The 15319-nt window shown below is 38.3% G+C and overlaps 1 protein-coding gene across 4 annotated transcripts; it reads right to left on the minus strand.

Moving 5' to 3' along the window:
• Positions 1 to 680: 680 nt before the first annotated feature.
• Positions 681 to 15238, minus strand: HELQ (helicase, POLQ like). Of its 4 annotated transcripts, XM_036381743.1 has the most exons (18): positions 15017 to 15238; positions 13909 to 14647; positions 13375 to 13553; positions 12631 to 12831; positions 11528 to 11600; positions 10907 to 11004; positions 10239 to 10337; positions 9420 to 9565; positions 8503 to 8742; positions 7670 to 7811; positions 7264 to 7368; positions 6534 to 6753; positions 5649 to 5806; positions 5178 to 5276; positions 4718 to 4891; positions 4077 to 4190; positions 2284 to 2418; positions 681 to 880 (listed from the first exon to the last, which is right to left on the minus strand). In XM_036381743.1, the coding sequence occupies exons 1-18, from the start codon at positions 15167 to 15169 to the stop codon at positions 794 to 796; spliced, it is 3162 nt and encodes a 1053-aa protein (XP_036237636.1). In that variant the 5' UTR covers positions 15170 to 15238; the 3' UTR covers positions 681 to 793. The 4 variants fall into 4 exon arrangements, with proteins under 4 accessions (XP_036237636.1, XP_036237637.1, XP_036237640.1 ...); XM_036381744.1 differs by lacking the exon at positions 13909 to 14647 and having other exon boundaries at positions 15017 to 15084; XM_036381747.2 differs by lacking the exons at positions 13909 to 14647; positions 15017 to 15238 and adding an exon at positions 13819 to 13877.
• Positions 15239 to 15319: the final 81 nt, after the last annotated feature.

Genomic DNA, 15319 nt, shown 5'->3' on the forward strand with positions numbered 1-15319 from the left:
CTGCAAGCAGGCATTTCTGGGTAGCTCACTCAAATGCAGGTGTCCCAAAGGGAATATCTAAAGGTATTATTTAAGTCAGCTGTGAGCATAAGCTCCCAGCAGAAGTACACACAAAGCAGTCAGTCCAATTCCCAAAGCACTCCTAGGGCTGTATCTAAAACCAGGAATGAAGATTATTCTGTCCTATTGCTCAAGAAGTTCACAGTCCAAACCTTCGAATGAAGTCAACTGTGGCATTCACATTCTCTGAAAAAATTCCTTCTCCTAGAGTTTTTCTCCTGGGAAGCTGGAAGGCAGCTAGAGAGGCCTCAGAGAAAAGGAAAACAATTCTTATTTCATTTGCTTCTCCTGTGCTGTGCTCTGTGGAATGTGTTTGGAGATTGTTTACCCACAGGTGATTGCCTGCTTGGACTCTGGTGTGTGTTGTTTTGACTCATTGGCCAATCAGGGCCAAGCTGTGTCAGGACTCTGGAAAGAGTCACGAGTTTTTATTATCTTTTTAGCATTCAGTAAGTATCCTTTCTGTAATCTTTAGTATAGTATAGTATTCTTTAATATAATACAGTAGAATAAAGTAATAAATTAGACTTCTGATAAGATGGAGTCAGATGCATCACTCCTGCCCTCGTCAGGGCACCTTGTTTCAATAGTCAACTTCTGAATTCAGAAATCACTCAGAATTGTGGTATACAAAAGATATTAAATATTTATTAAATTACAGCAGCTTTAAACAGGAGAGTTAAAAACTTTAAAAATATCTGAATTTTGGATTCATTACTTTTTTCCATGACAATCAGTGGGTCCCTGGGATATCTGTTGGCACTTTTAAGAGTTCTTCGACTTCTTCCTGTAAAGCCTCAGCTTTTTCACTCAGCAGCATCTACAACAAGAAAACACAGAGAAAAACAAAAATTAGAAAACAAATACAAGTATTAGCTATGACTCTTAGATTAAAACACCAGCGTTTCCCTCCAAACTTGCACCTGGGTCTGTAGAAGACTGTTGCTGCTGCTCCCAGGACAGCAGCAGCTTTGCCTCAAAGAACCAGCATTTTTTTGTCGATTAGTTTACACCCATATAGAAAGCATTCACACAAAAATTCATACAGCACACAGATGGTTTTCTGGATTCTGCCATCACATAATACACCAATTTTACAGAATATGAACAGTTTTGTCTGGAACTGTTAAGGAACATTTTTAACTTTAGACATTCATTTTCCATGTTAGAATAAACATTTTTAAGTTGTGCCTGCTGAGCTGACTTCTTCCTTTATTTGAAATTTCTTACTACAGCATTTTACACCAGACATACAGGACTCCCAATATTAGCAGTTGTTAAATCCACTGCCCTGAACTGTTTGTTGATGGCATGGAGAGGAACAGGACCCCATTCAAGCACTCTTCTAACTTCCCAATTAGAGAAAACTCCATGAATTTAGTATCTGAGCAGGAGAGTAGGGTAGATTGCTAGACTTGTCCTTGATGTAGATAAGCAATCTGCATATATCCCTTTCTTTTGGCTCCCACAGCAGCAAACAAAAAAGGCAGCAAGAAGCCTACAACATTATCTGAACATGACCTTTAAAGTACACAAACCCCAAAGCTGGTGTATTTATTTAATGAGAATGTGCAAACCAAAACTTTCTAATTGACTGCCTTATTTTTACACCAATCACCCATCCTTTTATTCTGGACATTCCCTTACTTCACCACGAGCTTGCTCTTTTAGTAGAATCAAACATGAAGCCAATACCATTGCAAGAGCAGATGATGAATGGGGATAGGGAGAGAACACCATCCCTTGAAAAAGTACTTCCTGCAGGTTTTGTTTAGACACAACTTAGTGTTTGTTATGGAACTTGCATATTCAAAATGGAAAAGACAGGAAAGAATAAAAGGGCATGACAAAAGCAACCTAAATAGGTGAAGTTAATTCTGCACCTTGTTGGTTTCTATTTCTACAACCCTACAAATCCTATTCTTTTCTCACAATTACCACTAGAACTTCTGTAAGGTAAGTCCTGAGAGATTGGCAGAACAGAGCATTTCAAGTATCAGACAAGCTGTCATGCATTCTTGCCCTTTGCTTCCCCTCTGAAAAGCAGCACCACTTGGCTGTACACAACAGACTGTTCTCAGTACATATCAGCATTTGGATCACAAATGTCCACTAATGCCTTTACTAGTAAACTGAATCCTTCCCTTTTAATGTCGTTCAAACTTCCACTTTTGACATACTGGAGTTCTGAAGCAGGTTTTTATAGCTTTGTTTCTAACTCACCTTTGCAGATGAAATTATTTGTTTGGCTTGACGTCTTGATAAGTGCTCAATCATCCTCACCAAAGTTTCTGGATTTGCATTAGCCAGGTGTGCTAAAGTTTTGTACCCTGCATTGTAAAGCTGTTTTGCTCGTGCCTGAAAGTACAAAATTGTGTTAGATTATCAGAACAGGAAATAGGAATTACTGGTAAGTGCCAATCTCTGCACCAATCTCCAACATTTCATTTTGCATATCAATCCAATTCTCTTTTTCTAACCTGAATACTCACTGAGAATCTTTATAGCCTAATAGCACAGGTTTGCCACTAAGATTTACCACCCTAGCAATCTTATCCACCTTTTATGAATCCATTTGCCTTTATTTCCTCTGAGCCTAGATGATACCAATGCTGCTGTCTTCTCTTGTTGCCATGTTTTCTGCATTCACTGTCACTGACAGGAATGACAGTCCCACATTCTTTGGAGGCGTCTGTCTTGTTTAGTTTCTCAGATTAAAACCTCACTGCCAGTAAATTCAATGGTTTTCTGACAAACTGATTCTACAATATGCTGGATAAGTAAGTTAAATCATTTTGTGAGGAGTAGAACCTTGGACTGAAGTCCCAAAAGAGCTTTTGTTTTAATAGGAGTCTTTGATTCAGAGACAAGTTAAATTTCTTATTTAAAATACATGCAGTCCCAACATGACTTTGCATATTTCTGTAAGGATCTTCTAACTTAAATATGTAAATTCTTATTCCTCCTTACTCCCAGGAACTGAAGAATACTTACCACAAAAGAAACCTGGACTCTGTTTTCCACAGAATTCACAGAATGACTAGGTTGGAAGAGACCTTAAAGATCATCAAAATCCAACCCATGCCTTAACACCTCAATTAAACCATGGCACTGAGTGCCACATCCAGTCTTTTCTTAAACATATCCAGGGATGGTGACTCCACCAGCTCCCTGGACAGACCATTCCAAAACTTTATCACCCTTTCTGTAAAAAACTCCTTCCTAATATCCAACTTATATTTCCCTTGGTGCAGTTTGAGACTGTGTCCTCTGGTTCTATCAGTTGCTGCCTGGAGAAAGAGACCAACCCCCAACTGACTACAGCCACCTTTCAGAAGTTGTAGAGAGTGATAAGGTCACCTCTGAGTCTCCTGCTCTCCAGGCTAAACACCCCCAGCTCCCTCAGTTGTTCCTCACAGGGTTTGTGTTCCAAGCCCCTCTCCAGCCTCGTTGCCTCCTCTGGACATGCTCAAGTGAGTCAACATCCTTCCTAAACTGAGGGACCCAGAACTGGACACAGCACCCAAGGTGTGGCCTCACCAGTGCCAAGTGCAGAGGAAGAATGATCTCCCTGCTCCTGCTGGCCACACTATTCCTGATACAGACCAGGATGCCTTGGCCTTCAGAGCTGGCTCATGTTCAGTCTATTGTTGACCAGTACCCCCAGGTCCCTTTCTGCCTGGGCCCGGTCCAGCCACACTGTTCCCAGCCTATAAGAGTGCAGGGGATTATTGTGGCCAAAATGGAGGACTTTCAAGTGAGTATACAGTTAAACTATTGTCCAAATAAAGTATTTTCATAGTTGCTGTGGCAGAAGCCAGAAGAAAACCATGGGCCCCAGCTCCCATTTCCTAAACAGATCACTTTTCCCCCAACCTCCAGACTGTTGTGGAATATCTGCATTAAGCTGAATTCCCAGTAACAAATTACTTGATTTTCCAGAGACACTTACAAGACACAGTAACATTTAGCACACAAGTTAACTTGAAAAGTTTCATCAAGGCAGGTTTACTGACCTCTAGAACCCCTGCTACCTCCATCAGAGGGATGAGTTCTGTCTTAACACAGTATGTCAACTGCTTGGTAAGCTCTGTCAGCAAGGCTTTATAAACCCAGAATTCTTCCAATTCCTACAGAGACAAAGATTGCTAAAAATCAGCTCCAAAGTTCTGTATTTGGGAAATATGACGGACAAAACTCTACTAAGGCAAAAAGTATGTATTTGTCTTTTAGATAGGGGAAGCACTATTATTTCTCTAAGTCATCCTTTCAGAGAGCTGCAGAGGTGTATTCAGCATTCTTCAGCTGAACATCCCAAAGGTGGGGCAATTCTGAAGGATAAGCAATAAATTATATTCGTTATTTCACCAACAGCACTAGCAGTGATTAATGCCCTGTACAATTTGTATATTTTCACATTCTCAGTGCATAAAGCTTGCTTTTACTATCAGAAATGTCATTGTATGACAATGTTAAGATTTGCTCAACAGAAAAAATAACAGAAAAAATAACATAGAACAGGAAGGGTGAAGAAACATTTTTGCACAGGAAAGGTGAATTACCACACCTGTATTCAGTTCTAAAGTAAGATAACAAAACTCCAGATTTTGCAAAACCAAGCCACAAAGAATTTATTTACATTTTTTTAACACAGTACCTCACAGAAATGTAGAAGGCAGGATGCAAAGGAGGCTGCAGAATTGAGGAGATTCTGCACATAGCCCCGGGACAAGTTAAATTTCTCTGAAACACTCCATATATTGGTCTCTTTCAGTAGTGAATAAAGGACAAATGTCAGGTAGAACCTGTTCACCACAGCATTGTCCACATTCTAGGAATAAGACAAACTAGAATTCAGAGCCAGTATCACACTGCAGATGTTCTGTTAGTACTACAAGGCAAATCTTTTCATCTCTACTCCCTCCACAGCTTTAAAACATTTCTATACTACACACAAAGACATGAAAAACATTAAGAAAACCAACCAATGAGATTAAAAGAACTTTAATAATCAGAACAGCAATAAATAACACTAGCAGAAAAATCATCTGGAATTTGCAAATAATCAAATGAAATCACTAAACTGTCATCTTGGGTATGAGAAATTGCCAACCTACCTTTCTGACGGCTTGACCAGAAGCCTTTTTTGTAATAAAGCTTTCAGGTACTCCCACAATATCTGCTACTTTTTGCTCTGCTGCACTTAGCTGGTTAAACTAAAATAAAATTTTATAAAGAATTTTCAGATATTCAATTCTTTTAATATCATAGAAAACACAAGTACATTGTTCACAGTGCAAAAACGTTTTTCAATATCTCTAGAGAATCAGTAGAGTAGTATACAGTCACCAGTCACAGGCAGCTCTGAGGCTTCTTTGCCTGCTTGTCTGATTTATCTGTAACTGACCATCTCTGAATGCCTCATTTTAACAGAATTAAACAGATTTTAGTGCACCCCCAGTAAAAAACCCAGCATATTTGCTATCAGATTGCTACCCCACTTCATGTCCTATGTGTACAAACCCCCTGCAAATTTAATACACAGGATTACTGAATGCCCCAATGGATGTTTGCTAGCAATTTCTCACCTGTCTCAAGTATATCATCCAATCTGGGCTACAAGTAGAAGTCATATCATAGGGAGTTGACAGATAGAGGAGATGAAGATTGCTCTCGAGAACCAGCCCCTCCAAACTCTTTTTCAGTTCTCGGTACAGAATATTGCAGTACGCCAAGTCTATTGAGCCTAGAATAAGCACACAGGGTAAGAATAAGGACAATTATAAACAGGCACAAAGAGTTAAATAAAGTACATTTTAACATAGAAATAGTATTGTCTTTACCTTCCACAAAAGCTTGTTATGCCATCTGAACTGGAGAGAAATATCTGCAACCTGAATTACTATTCTAACCTAACATGAGTAGCAAAGCAAAGCTGAGGAAAGGCAATCACCTATTTCCATGTATGTTCATTCTGTGTGGTTTTGGAGTGCTTGTGAAATGTCTTGGCTTTACTGAAGTCCTACAATAATTCTGTAGATTGAAGGAACCTTTCAGATTCATCCTATTTCAACTACATTCCACAGCCCAAAATATTTATGATACGATAGGAAAACAGAACTTCCTGATATATTTATTTTTATTACAATTGGTCTACATGTCATATGCTCCCTTTCCCTCTTAAGCTTTCCAAGGAATCCTTCTGTTTACAATAACCTGTTCATAACAATTAATTGTAAAACAAGGCCCTGAGCCACTTCAATTACAACACTAAATGAATTATTTAAGTGATTCTTTTAGGGGTACAGTTCCGGTTTTTTTCCCAGTGGGATCAATATTATCACACTTCATTCACATCACTTTCAGTCATGTGCTACTTCACTCCCATTTTCAGTCTACATCATGTAGCAAAACTCTTTCTTGAAAACTTATTTTTCATTGCAGTTTAATAATAACAATAAAAAAGTCCATACCCTTAAATGCAGCTTTACCCAAGGGTGTGATTGTCAGTGTAGATTTGGAATTGTGGTCTTTCTCAGATATTCTTCCTTTTAGGAGTCCTTTTTCTATTAGATTTTCCAGCCCATCTTTAATTATCTCTGAGAGGCTCTTCTCTTTACACAGCAGCTGCTGCTGAACACCCAGCAATGTACAGCACATAAAATTGTCCACTTCCTCACAGGTAACTGCTATCTGCACCAGTTTGGGAAATGATTAGCATATTTAAAGTTATAATTTCACATATTTAATAAGACATAAGAAAAAAATACTGAATAAAGAAAGAGCTTGTGTTTCTATAGAATATATCCCAACAAATAGAATGATAGATTCTCGGTGGTGGATCTGATGGACTGCTCTCCATCTGTTCTATTATTCTAGCAACTGCATCATGTTAACTTGCTTCCACTGCTTCTATTTGTATTTTGAATCAAGTATCAGAAATAGAAATATTGATATTCTATTGTATAATAAGATAGATATAATTTTTGCTTTTACACATAAGGTAATCGTTGTGTTAGATGATTACTTATTGAGTTAAATGAGAAGATCTAATCAGATAAGGACAAAAATTTGATTAAAGCTTTTCTGAACTTGCAAGCCTGAATGTTTAAGCAGTCTGTCTTTTCCTACAGGATCAACAGGTGACATTTTCTTAGCATTTCCAAGCAGTTAAGTTACTCACATAGAAGAGTTAACTGATACCTTCAGTCCAACCAAAGATAACAACAGGCTCTGGATTCCCTTGGTCAACTCCAGCAGAAGATTGCTGTGGCAGTTCTCCAAAGAACTGTGAACTAAATCCTGAACCTAAAACGGGCAAGGAAGATATTAGTACAGAGGAATATTCATGCATTAATTTTATACTTTCAAAAAATCAAACTGACATGCATGATTCACCTTATAAAGAAAATAACGGTAAACATCAAAAGTTTACAGTTCCCATCTGAAAACAAGCCACGTAAAGGAAGTGTAAAGGTATTATTACATAAATCAAATACTTACAACTTTAAGAGGTGAACAAAAATTAAGCTAGGCAGCTTGTCTCCTCCTGTTTATTCCACCATCTTAACTCAGCAATTTAAATTACCAACAGCTTTGTAAAAATTACCAAGTGTTTGTCTTTTTCTTGCACTATGAGAATACTTTCTCCAGCACTGTCAATACCAGCTCGACCAGCTCTGCCAATCATTTGCTTATACTGGCTCTTCTTCAGGAAGTCATTACCAACATAAGGAGCTCTGAGAATCACCCTGCAAAGACATCTTGAATAAGTTATGCTTTATATTCAAATTACTAAAGCAGCAATAAAATGTTATAAATTCAAATTCACTGTTTATATAGGCCCCTTACCTCATAACTAATAAAATTCAAATGTACCTCTTTGGACAGATGAGTAAATCAATTGTAAAGCCTTAAACTATTTAAGGTGTATTAAATGTGCACACAGAAGTGGATTCTTAGCCAGTCCACCTAGCCAAGCAATCTTTGGTCACACAGATTATAGCAGCCCTATCATCAGAACTTGCATATGAAAAGATAACACATTTTTGTTTTAAAACATATTCCAACTGCAAATCCTCAGAAAAGGTTTATTTTACCATTTAAACACTGCTCCTAGGAGAGTATCTAAAGAAATCACTCTTCTTTTGAATAACATTACTAAAAACATGAAAACATTTTTCAATTTATTAAAACTTCCTTAATTCATTTACATAAGTGCTCTTCAGTGATATACTCTGAGGTACTTCCTACTGATTCACATTTCCTACATGATTGCTGCAGGCTTGTGTCCCAAATTGACCACAACATCCTTTATATTTCCAATTTGCTGGCAAAAGCACAAACACACTTTAAATAGCACTAAGATTTCCAACTTACTAAAGAATTTTTTTTTTTACAAAGCAAAAATCAATGCAAAACTTAAATCTTTTGGCTACTAACCTTCTAGCTGGTAGGTTCACTCCAGCAGCTAAAGTGGCTGTGCAAGCAAGCAGACACAAGACACCTGCAGAATAAGCTTCCTCTATGCTTTTTCTTTCATCATTTGTAAGGCCACCGTGGTGATAGGCAATACCAAAAGGGATTGTTTGCTTCAAAACAGGACAGACAGTTCCATTTCCAATACTCTTTAGGTTCTTGATGAGATCTTGTTTTTCTTTCTCCTTGTGAGCTCTAAATTCTCTTGGAGGAGGAAAAGCATTTCTTTAGATTTTGACCAATCATTAAGCAAAAAGAAAATAAAAACCAAGAGACATGCTTACTGCCTCATTCTGTTCATCATTCATTTCTCTAACATGTAAGTTGAAGAAATAGTTATTTCCAGTAACTTTCCAGCAATACACAAGAGGCTGATTTAGTTGCAATAGAGCCTTCCTTGTTTGGAAACACAGGAACAGAAGAGATCAAATACTGGCTGCTTTAGATTTTACAACTCAGATTTCCAAAGTGGGTATGGGAATAGAGATATTCAACTGACTACCAAATACATGACTAAATACCAAATGTTTGTTTTCCAAGAGAAAAATGTTTGTTTTCTAAGCTTCCAGAAACCAATGCCAAAGGGACAAAGTTAGATTAATTTAGTATGTTTTTCCTTCTTTTCTTTAGTTTTTTTCCTCTGGCAATCGTCTTTTTTAACTGTTTTGGTACAAAAGTAAGAACTTAAAAAAAAATTTATTTAATAAGCCTTTTGCAGTTTGCTATCACTTATGCAGGTAGCAACATTACATGACTCCATGTTCAAAGCATTTACTTCTAATCACCAAGGAAAACCACTTGCAAGATAGATGACAACAAACCCTAAGTTGTAAGCAATTATTTCACATATAATTAAAAAAAATATATATATAGAAACTTACTTCTTGAGGTACTTGCACACCATTGAAGCCACATTTTCACAATTCTTTTTAGTGGGACAAAAGATTAGACAGGAATATTTAGGAATAACTTCAGTAACGAGGGCAATGATGTGGTCAGGATCTGCTTTCTCCAGATTACTAGAATACTGTAATAAGCACAGATTGACAAATATTTAAACCTAGGAATTAAGTTGTAACCTAAACATTCAACACTTGTTCTCAACCATTGCTTGAATACTCCCATTGGATTTAATGTGACGTAATTCCAAGAAGTTGTAGGATAAACTTTTCTCCCAATCCTCATATGAAAGACATCTAACTTGAGGGATGCATGGATACACAAGTCAAATTCTTTGCTTTTTCCCTTAATACTTCATTTTCTTTTAGCAATGCTTGAGATACAGTCTACCATTAGACACATTTTCCTTTGTAAAGGTTGAAAGAATCCCTACAAGGCAGTAGTAAGCTGGCAAAACCCCCAAAAGGTATCTTCTTTTAGTTTTGTCCAAGAGTGATCCACTCTACCCCCCAACAAAAAACATTGAGTATCTGGAATACTCAAACATATTACTTTTTGCAGGTCAAAATACTGAAGAAACCTCTACCTTGAAGAGTCAAAAAGAAGTGCAAATCAAGTTAAGCATTCAATATTTTAAGGCTGTTTTTTTCATTCCCAAAGCCTACCCCTTCTTTCTCATGGGTACTACAACTGAATTATCATGTTTAAGTAATTTTTCTAGTAAAAGGCCTGTAAGCATATCAGTGTAAAATAATGCATTTCACAACAGTTCTAAGAAACTATAAGCACTTTGTTTTTACCTTGAAATTAAGGAGATGTGAAAAAGCAAAGCCATTTTCTGTTTTGCTGTCAACTGCATAAATGGCGTCTCGTATCTTTATGTACTCCTTTAATTCTACCTAGCAAGGTAGAAACCACAAAGAGAAACTTTAGTTAAATTACTCAGTGCTCTCTAAAGCTATTACTGATGTACAGATACAGCTTTTCTCTAAACATCACGTCATATACATACTTGCACATAAGCACGCACTTTAGAATTTTTAAGAGAACTTAATTGTTTTGATTATTTGCCTTGATAAACCATGGAATTATAATGAAGAATGCCAAAATTGCATCCCATGAACTATTTATAAACCATGTTGTCCTGACAGCATACAAGAACCAGCATCTACATATTCTAGTTGTACCAAATGGACTACAGTGACTCAGCACAGTTGCTGTAATTTAGGAATTGCTTAACCTAAAAAGAAGCAAATGCCTTAGCACAGCATTACAAAGGTTATTGCATTTGTGTATTTAGAAGTGCATGGTGCTATTTACTGTATTGTTAGCAATTAGAGAGCAATGGCAGGCCTTATATTATACTGTACAATTAAGCACAAAAGGTGTGATACAATTCTAAACAGATTTACTATGATTTTAAAGGCAAATATCTTCTTTACTAGTTCCTGATATCTTGTATACAGACCGGTCTAAAATTATTAGTGTAGTACTCTGCTTGCAGGAACTTCTGCAGGTCTCCAACATTATTTAACGTTGCACTCATGCCAATGATCTGTGTCTTTTCTGTAAAACAGAAGTTGAAATGATTTTATTGTCACATTGCCAATTTTTAACACTTCTGTTCAGTATCTAAGTCACAAGACTCCTTCACCATCAATCTTTCCAAAATGCCAAAGTAGCAGGTTTGAAGGGAAAGGCCACTACTAAACTAAGGCCACTAAAGGCCACTAACTAACTAACTAACTAACTAACTAACTAACTAAGAAATAATATTAAGTTATAAAATCATAACTGAGACTTAAATGTAAAAAAAGAAACATTTAATTGGAAAGGGCTCCTACAAATAAATGGAAGACATTTGACAACACCTAGCATTTCACAGAGAAGTATCAAAAGAGCTTCAAAAACACCCTAACATCGTTAGAGGGTCAATTAACACTTCAATGAGTAAATGCTGTTAATACATGGAGTTATGCCATGTTTTTCAAAAGCAGCCAAAACAGCACAAACCCAGAAAGTGAGAGTGACTTCTCTCAGAGGCCACAACTACAAAATGTTAATGACATTAACTGTAGCCATGTCTTACTACTGGTGTAAAGAATTTTCGCCAGAGTAATTTCCAGTACTGCTCCACGACTTCCCATCCCGAGCATATGCAGCTGTGGACAGAAGGGAAAAAGAAAAGGCAAGAATGCTAATGAGTTGAGAGTATTTCTGAAAAAAACCCACCAAAATATATAATATAAAGAAATACTACAGAAATGTTTTTCTTGGACTTCCTAAAGATATCCCTTGTTTAAATTTGCACTGTTAAGCTCAGATGTATTACCTCACTCAAAAAGCATTTAAGAATCACAGAACAAGACTCATGGGCAAATGTAGACAACAAGATTTACCTTCCATTTAATTAGACCACAACTGACACAGTTAACTCCTGACAGTAAACAGTCAGGGTGGAGATTTTTGTATTTGCCAGTCTGAGGCAACTTTAAACTAAATGTGGTTTAAGCAACACTTAAAGTAAAAACATTCCTAGCAGCCAGCTTCTAGAAAAAACAGTAGTGCTTCAGCTGCCCTCTGTTCAGAAGCTACAGTGCTAAAGTATGGTCAGTCAGCCTGAAGAATTCCAGGAATTAAAATCCCCATTAGACATTATACACGTTACTCAACCTCACAATAAACCTTTGGTAGTGCAATTCAGCCCCACCACTGCAACAGGCAATTCTCACAGCCAAATGTTACTTGGTATTTTTCATTTTTGTCAGTGTTTCACTGGGTCATTACTACCAGACACAAAGTCGCATGGCTTCACATCTACGAGTTAAGGTCTAGGCTTCATAAAGTACATTCCATAACATTAGAATTATTTATGCTTTATATCAACCCATTAGAGACTTCTAAATGACAAGTAGTTATGCAGGAATTCACCATCAACCACTACCACAGTAGATTTCTCAATATAAATCTATTACTCTGAAAAAGTGATAAATGCTTCATTAAAAAAAAGAACAAACAACAACTTTCAAATTAGAGAATTATGGGCCAATTCAGAACACAGAAAATAAAAGTAATTTTCATGACGAATACTCTAAGCAAAACCAAACAGGCAAAGAACTGCTCCTTCCTAAATAATTGCTTATTAGAACCCTAAAAGAACTTGCACCTGATATGCTGGATCTTGTGGCCTACCTCATCCACCACAACCAGGCCCAGGTCATCGATTCTTTCTGTTTCAATTAAGGAGTTCACCAGAGCATGTCCTTTTTCTATAGTAGCAATATAAAGAGATTTCTTTACTCTCCTTTTGATTGGTGGAAATCTTCCTTTACTTCCTGCATATTCTTCAACCAGGAAACCCAATTCTATCCCAAAACTCGATAAACCCCTAATCTGTAAAAGAAAAATCAGTTAGAGAACAAATTCATGCTCATTTTGGATTGCAGATCTGCCTCAATAACTCAACAGAAAATCAACCCATACCACAATCAGCTGCTTGAATGAGTGAAACATATTAGCTAAGATTATCTACTTCAGCTACAAAATTGAACTGTCTGCACATATTATAGCTGGGTTCCATCTGTTCTTTAAAACTAACTTTCCCTTTATACCAAAATACGTTTTTATTTCAAGATCACTTACTTAGCAAGATGGGCAGCAGTTCTCAGGCTGCACAATTAAAGAAAACCTCCCAAAAAGCCATTATTTCAAAATTCAGCACCCTTTACTTCATAACTCAATATCTTCACCTCATAATTTGTGTCTGTTCCATTCCAAAATTACTGACCCTCAGAGCAGCATTTAGAAGAGGTCACTCACTTCCCACCGTATATTCATAAAAACCTTACTGCAAACCGGGCACGCGAGCAAGTAAACAAAGCGTATAATGAAAGACTTATATCAAGAACAGCAGTACCAGAAACACTGTATCCAGACCTTTTCTTGGACAATGGCAACATATGGCAGGATCATCAGAACATCCTTCTGCCTGCAGAGTAATTCTTGGAGAATTATTATTTCAGCTACAAGAGTTTTTCCACCACCAGTTGGCAACGAGTATATCAAGTTCTTCCTTTGCTGTAGGGATTCTAACATTAGGCAATCATGCTGCCACTCTGCAAAATATAAATGGAACTATCAGCAACCCCAGGGGAATGTTAGTTAACGTGAAAATGCCTGTGTTTCATTCAGAACACTCTGAGCTCAGCCTTTGAGAGCTTTTCCTCACAAAAGCACTTAAAGCTTACAGTGATGGTGACTTCTAACTATTCTGTAATCCAGATAGATACCATCCATCCATCCCATCCATCTAAAACACCAAAATAGCCACTTCCTAAAACAGGACAACTACTTTCCAATGTGGTTTATGTTAAGCATTACCTTAAATATTTTTACAGTATAATGGGTGAAACAGACAATACTCCACTAGCAGTTCTTTTTTTTTTTCCAACAGACCATTGGTTACACTACCATAAAGTGTTTCAATCCCTCGAAGTTGTCTGAATAAATCTTTAACCTTGCTAGGTAATCCATAAAAAGGGCCTATATCAAGAGAAGAAGATTCAATAGCTTTCCTAGCCACAAAAATCTCTTCAGATAAAACAGCTTCTTTGAGCTGCTTGGTCTTGGAGACCTGCAGAGTCTGGGCTCTGGCATTTCCAGTCATAGCACTTTTCAGGTGATCTTTGAGACTCTCAGATTTAAATAAAACACACTTGGAGTGTGAGGAAGAATCAATAGGTCTGTTCCTGTGTTCAGCACCAGCATAAAAAGACAGTGGGTCTCTGATTTTGTCTGAGAAAGAATTCATACGTTCATCTCTCCCTTTTGAGAGTGGAGATGTTCTAGAAGCAGAAGAAAGTTCATCCATTTTTTCAAAATACAGGAGTTGCGACGATGGCAAGTCATCTAAAATAGACTCAGTTAATTTTTGATTGCCATCAGCTGGGTCACTGTCATGCACTTGGCAGGCACCCTCATCGTCACTTTTAAGAACACCCGCATTTTGTGAAGCAGAGAAGTGGTCTTGCTCTTTCTGGTGAACTCCTGACTGAAGGTTCCCAAGTACAATCTCTCCAGCTGCTTTCACATCCATATTTTTATCCTGCAGGTATTTGTGCTCAACATCATCCACTTGAGCGATCAAGGAATCGTTTCCATAAAAGCTGTCATAGTCACCAAACATATCCTCCTCGCTATCATTACTGCACTGCAAAAACGAAACAGGAGTTATCGACACCCTGAGGCAACGCCACGGAAGGCAGAATAACATGCAGAGCGCAAACATCAGAGCCAAGTCGCTTAAGTCTGCCCCAGCTTAACACAAAAGCATTTTGTGTGATGTCGTCTGTGAGGAAAACCCAGCTTAGGTTCTGAAGAAATGCCTTAACTAAGCGAAACAGATAACCTACAAGTAGGAGAATACGTGCAGAGAGATGATAGAGATGATTTTTTTTAAAGATAAAGCCAAACAGCAGCATACTCTCTTATACAAAATATGACCCTTCCCGACACACACCATCCTCCCAGCGGATCTGCCCCGCCTCGACACCAGCCCCAGGATCCCGCCATCCCCTACCAGGGCCTCCGCCGGGGGTCCCTCGCCGCCAGAACTCGGTCTCTTGCGAGCCACCGGCGAGCTAGCGGCAACGGGCTGCACTGGGGCCCGGCTCCGCTTGCGCTCCGATCTGGAGCGGCTCTTCCTCCGCACGGCGAGCCCAGGCTCCGCCATGGCCAGGGCTGCGCGGGACCGTCACGGCCGCGGCAGGGCACGGAGCGGGACCGCCGGGCCGCCCCGCGGAGGCGCAGCCACCATGGCGGGAGCGGGGACTCCGGGCAGCAACCCGCCGGGGGAAGCACGTGGCCGGGCTGCTGCCAATCG

This window comes from Molothrus ater, chromosome 4 (assembly GCF_012460135.2).
Source record: "Molothrus ater isolate BHLD 08-10-18 breed brown headed cowbird chromosome 4, BPBGC_Mater_1.1, whole genome shotgun sequence".
In the NCBI taxonomy this organism is placed as follows: Eukaryota; Metazoa; Chordata; class Aves; order Passeriformes; family Icteridae; genus Molothrus; species Molothrus ater.

Bases quoted from the DNA above. Each gene is read 5' to 3' on its own strand.
- HELQ (XM_036381743.1), bottom strand. From the start codon at position 15,169: ATGGCGGAGCCTGGGCTCGCCGTGCGGAGGAAGAGCCGCTCCAGATCG. The intron at 13,554-13,908 runs GTAGTGTAACCA...TATATTTTGCAG, and splicing joins AGGGATTGAAACACTTTATG to AGTGGCAGCATGATTGCCTA. The intron at 8,743-9,419 runs GTAAGTTTCTAT...TCCTCCTCCAAG, and splicing joins GTGTGCAAGTACCTCAAGAA to AGAATTTAGAGCTCACAAGG.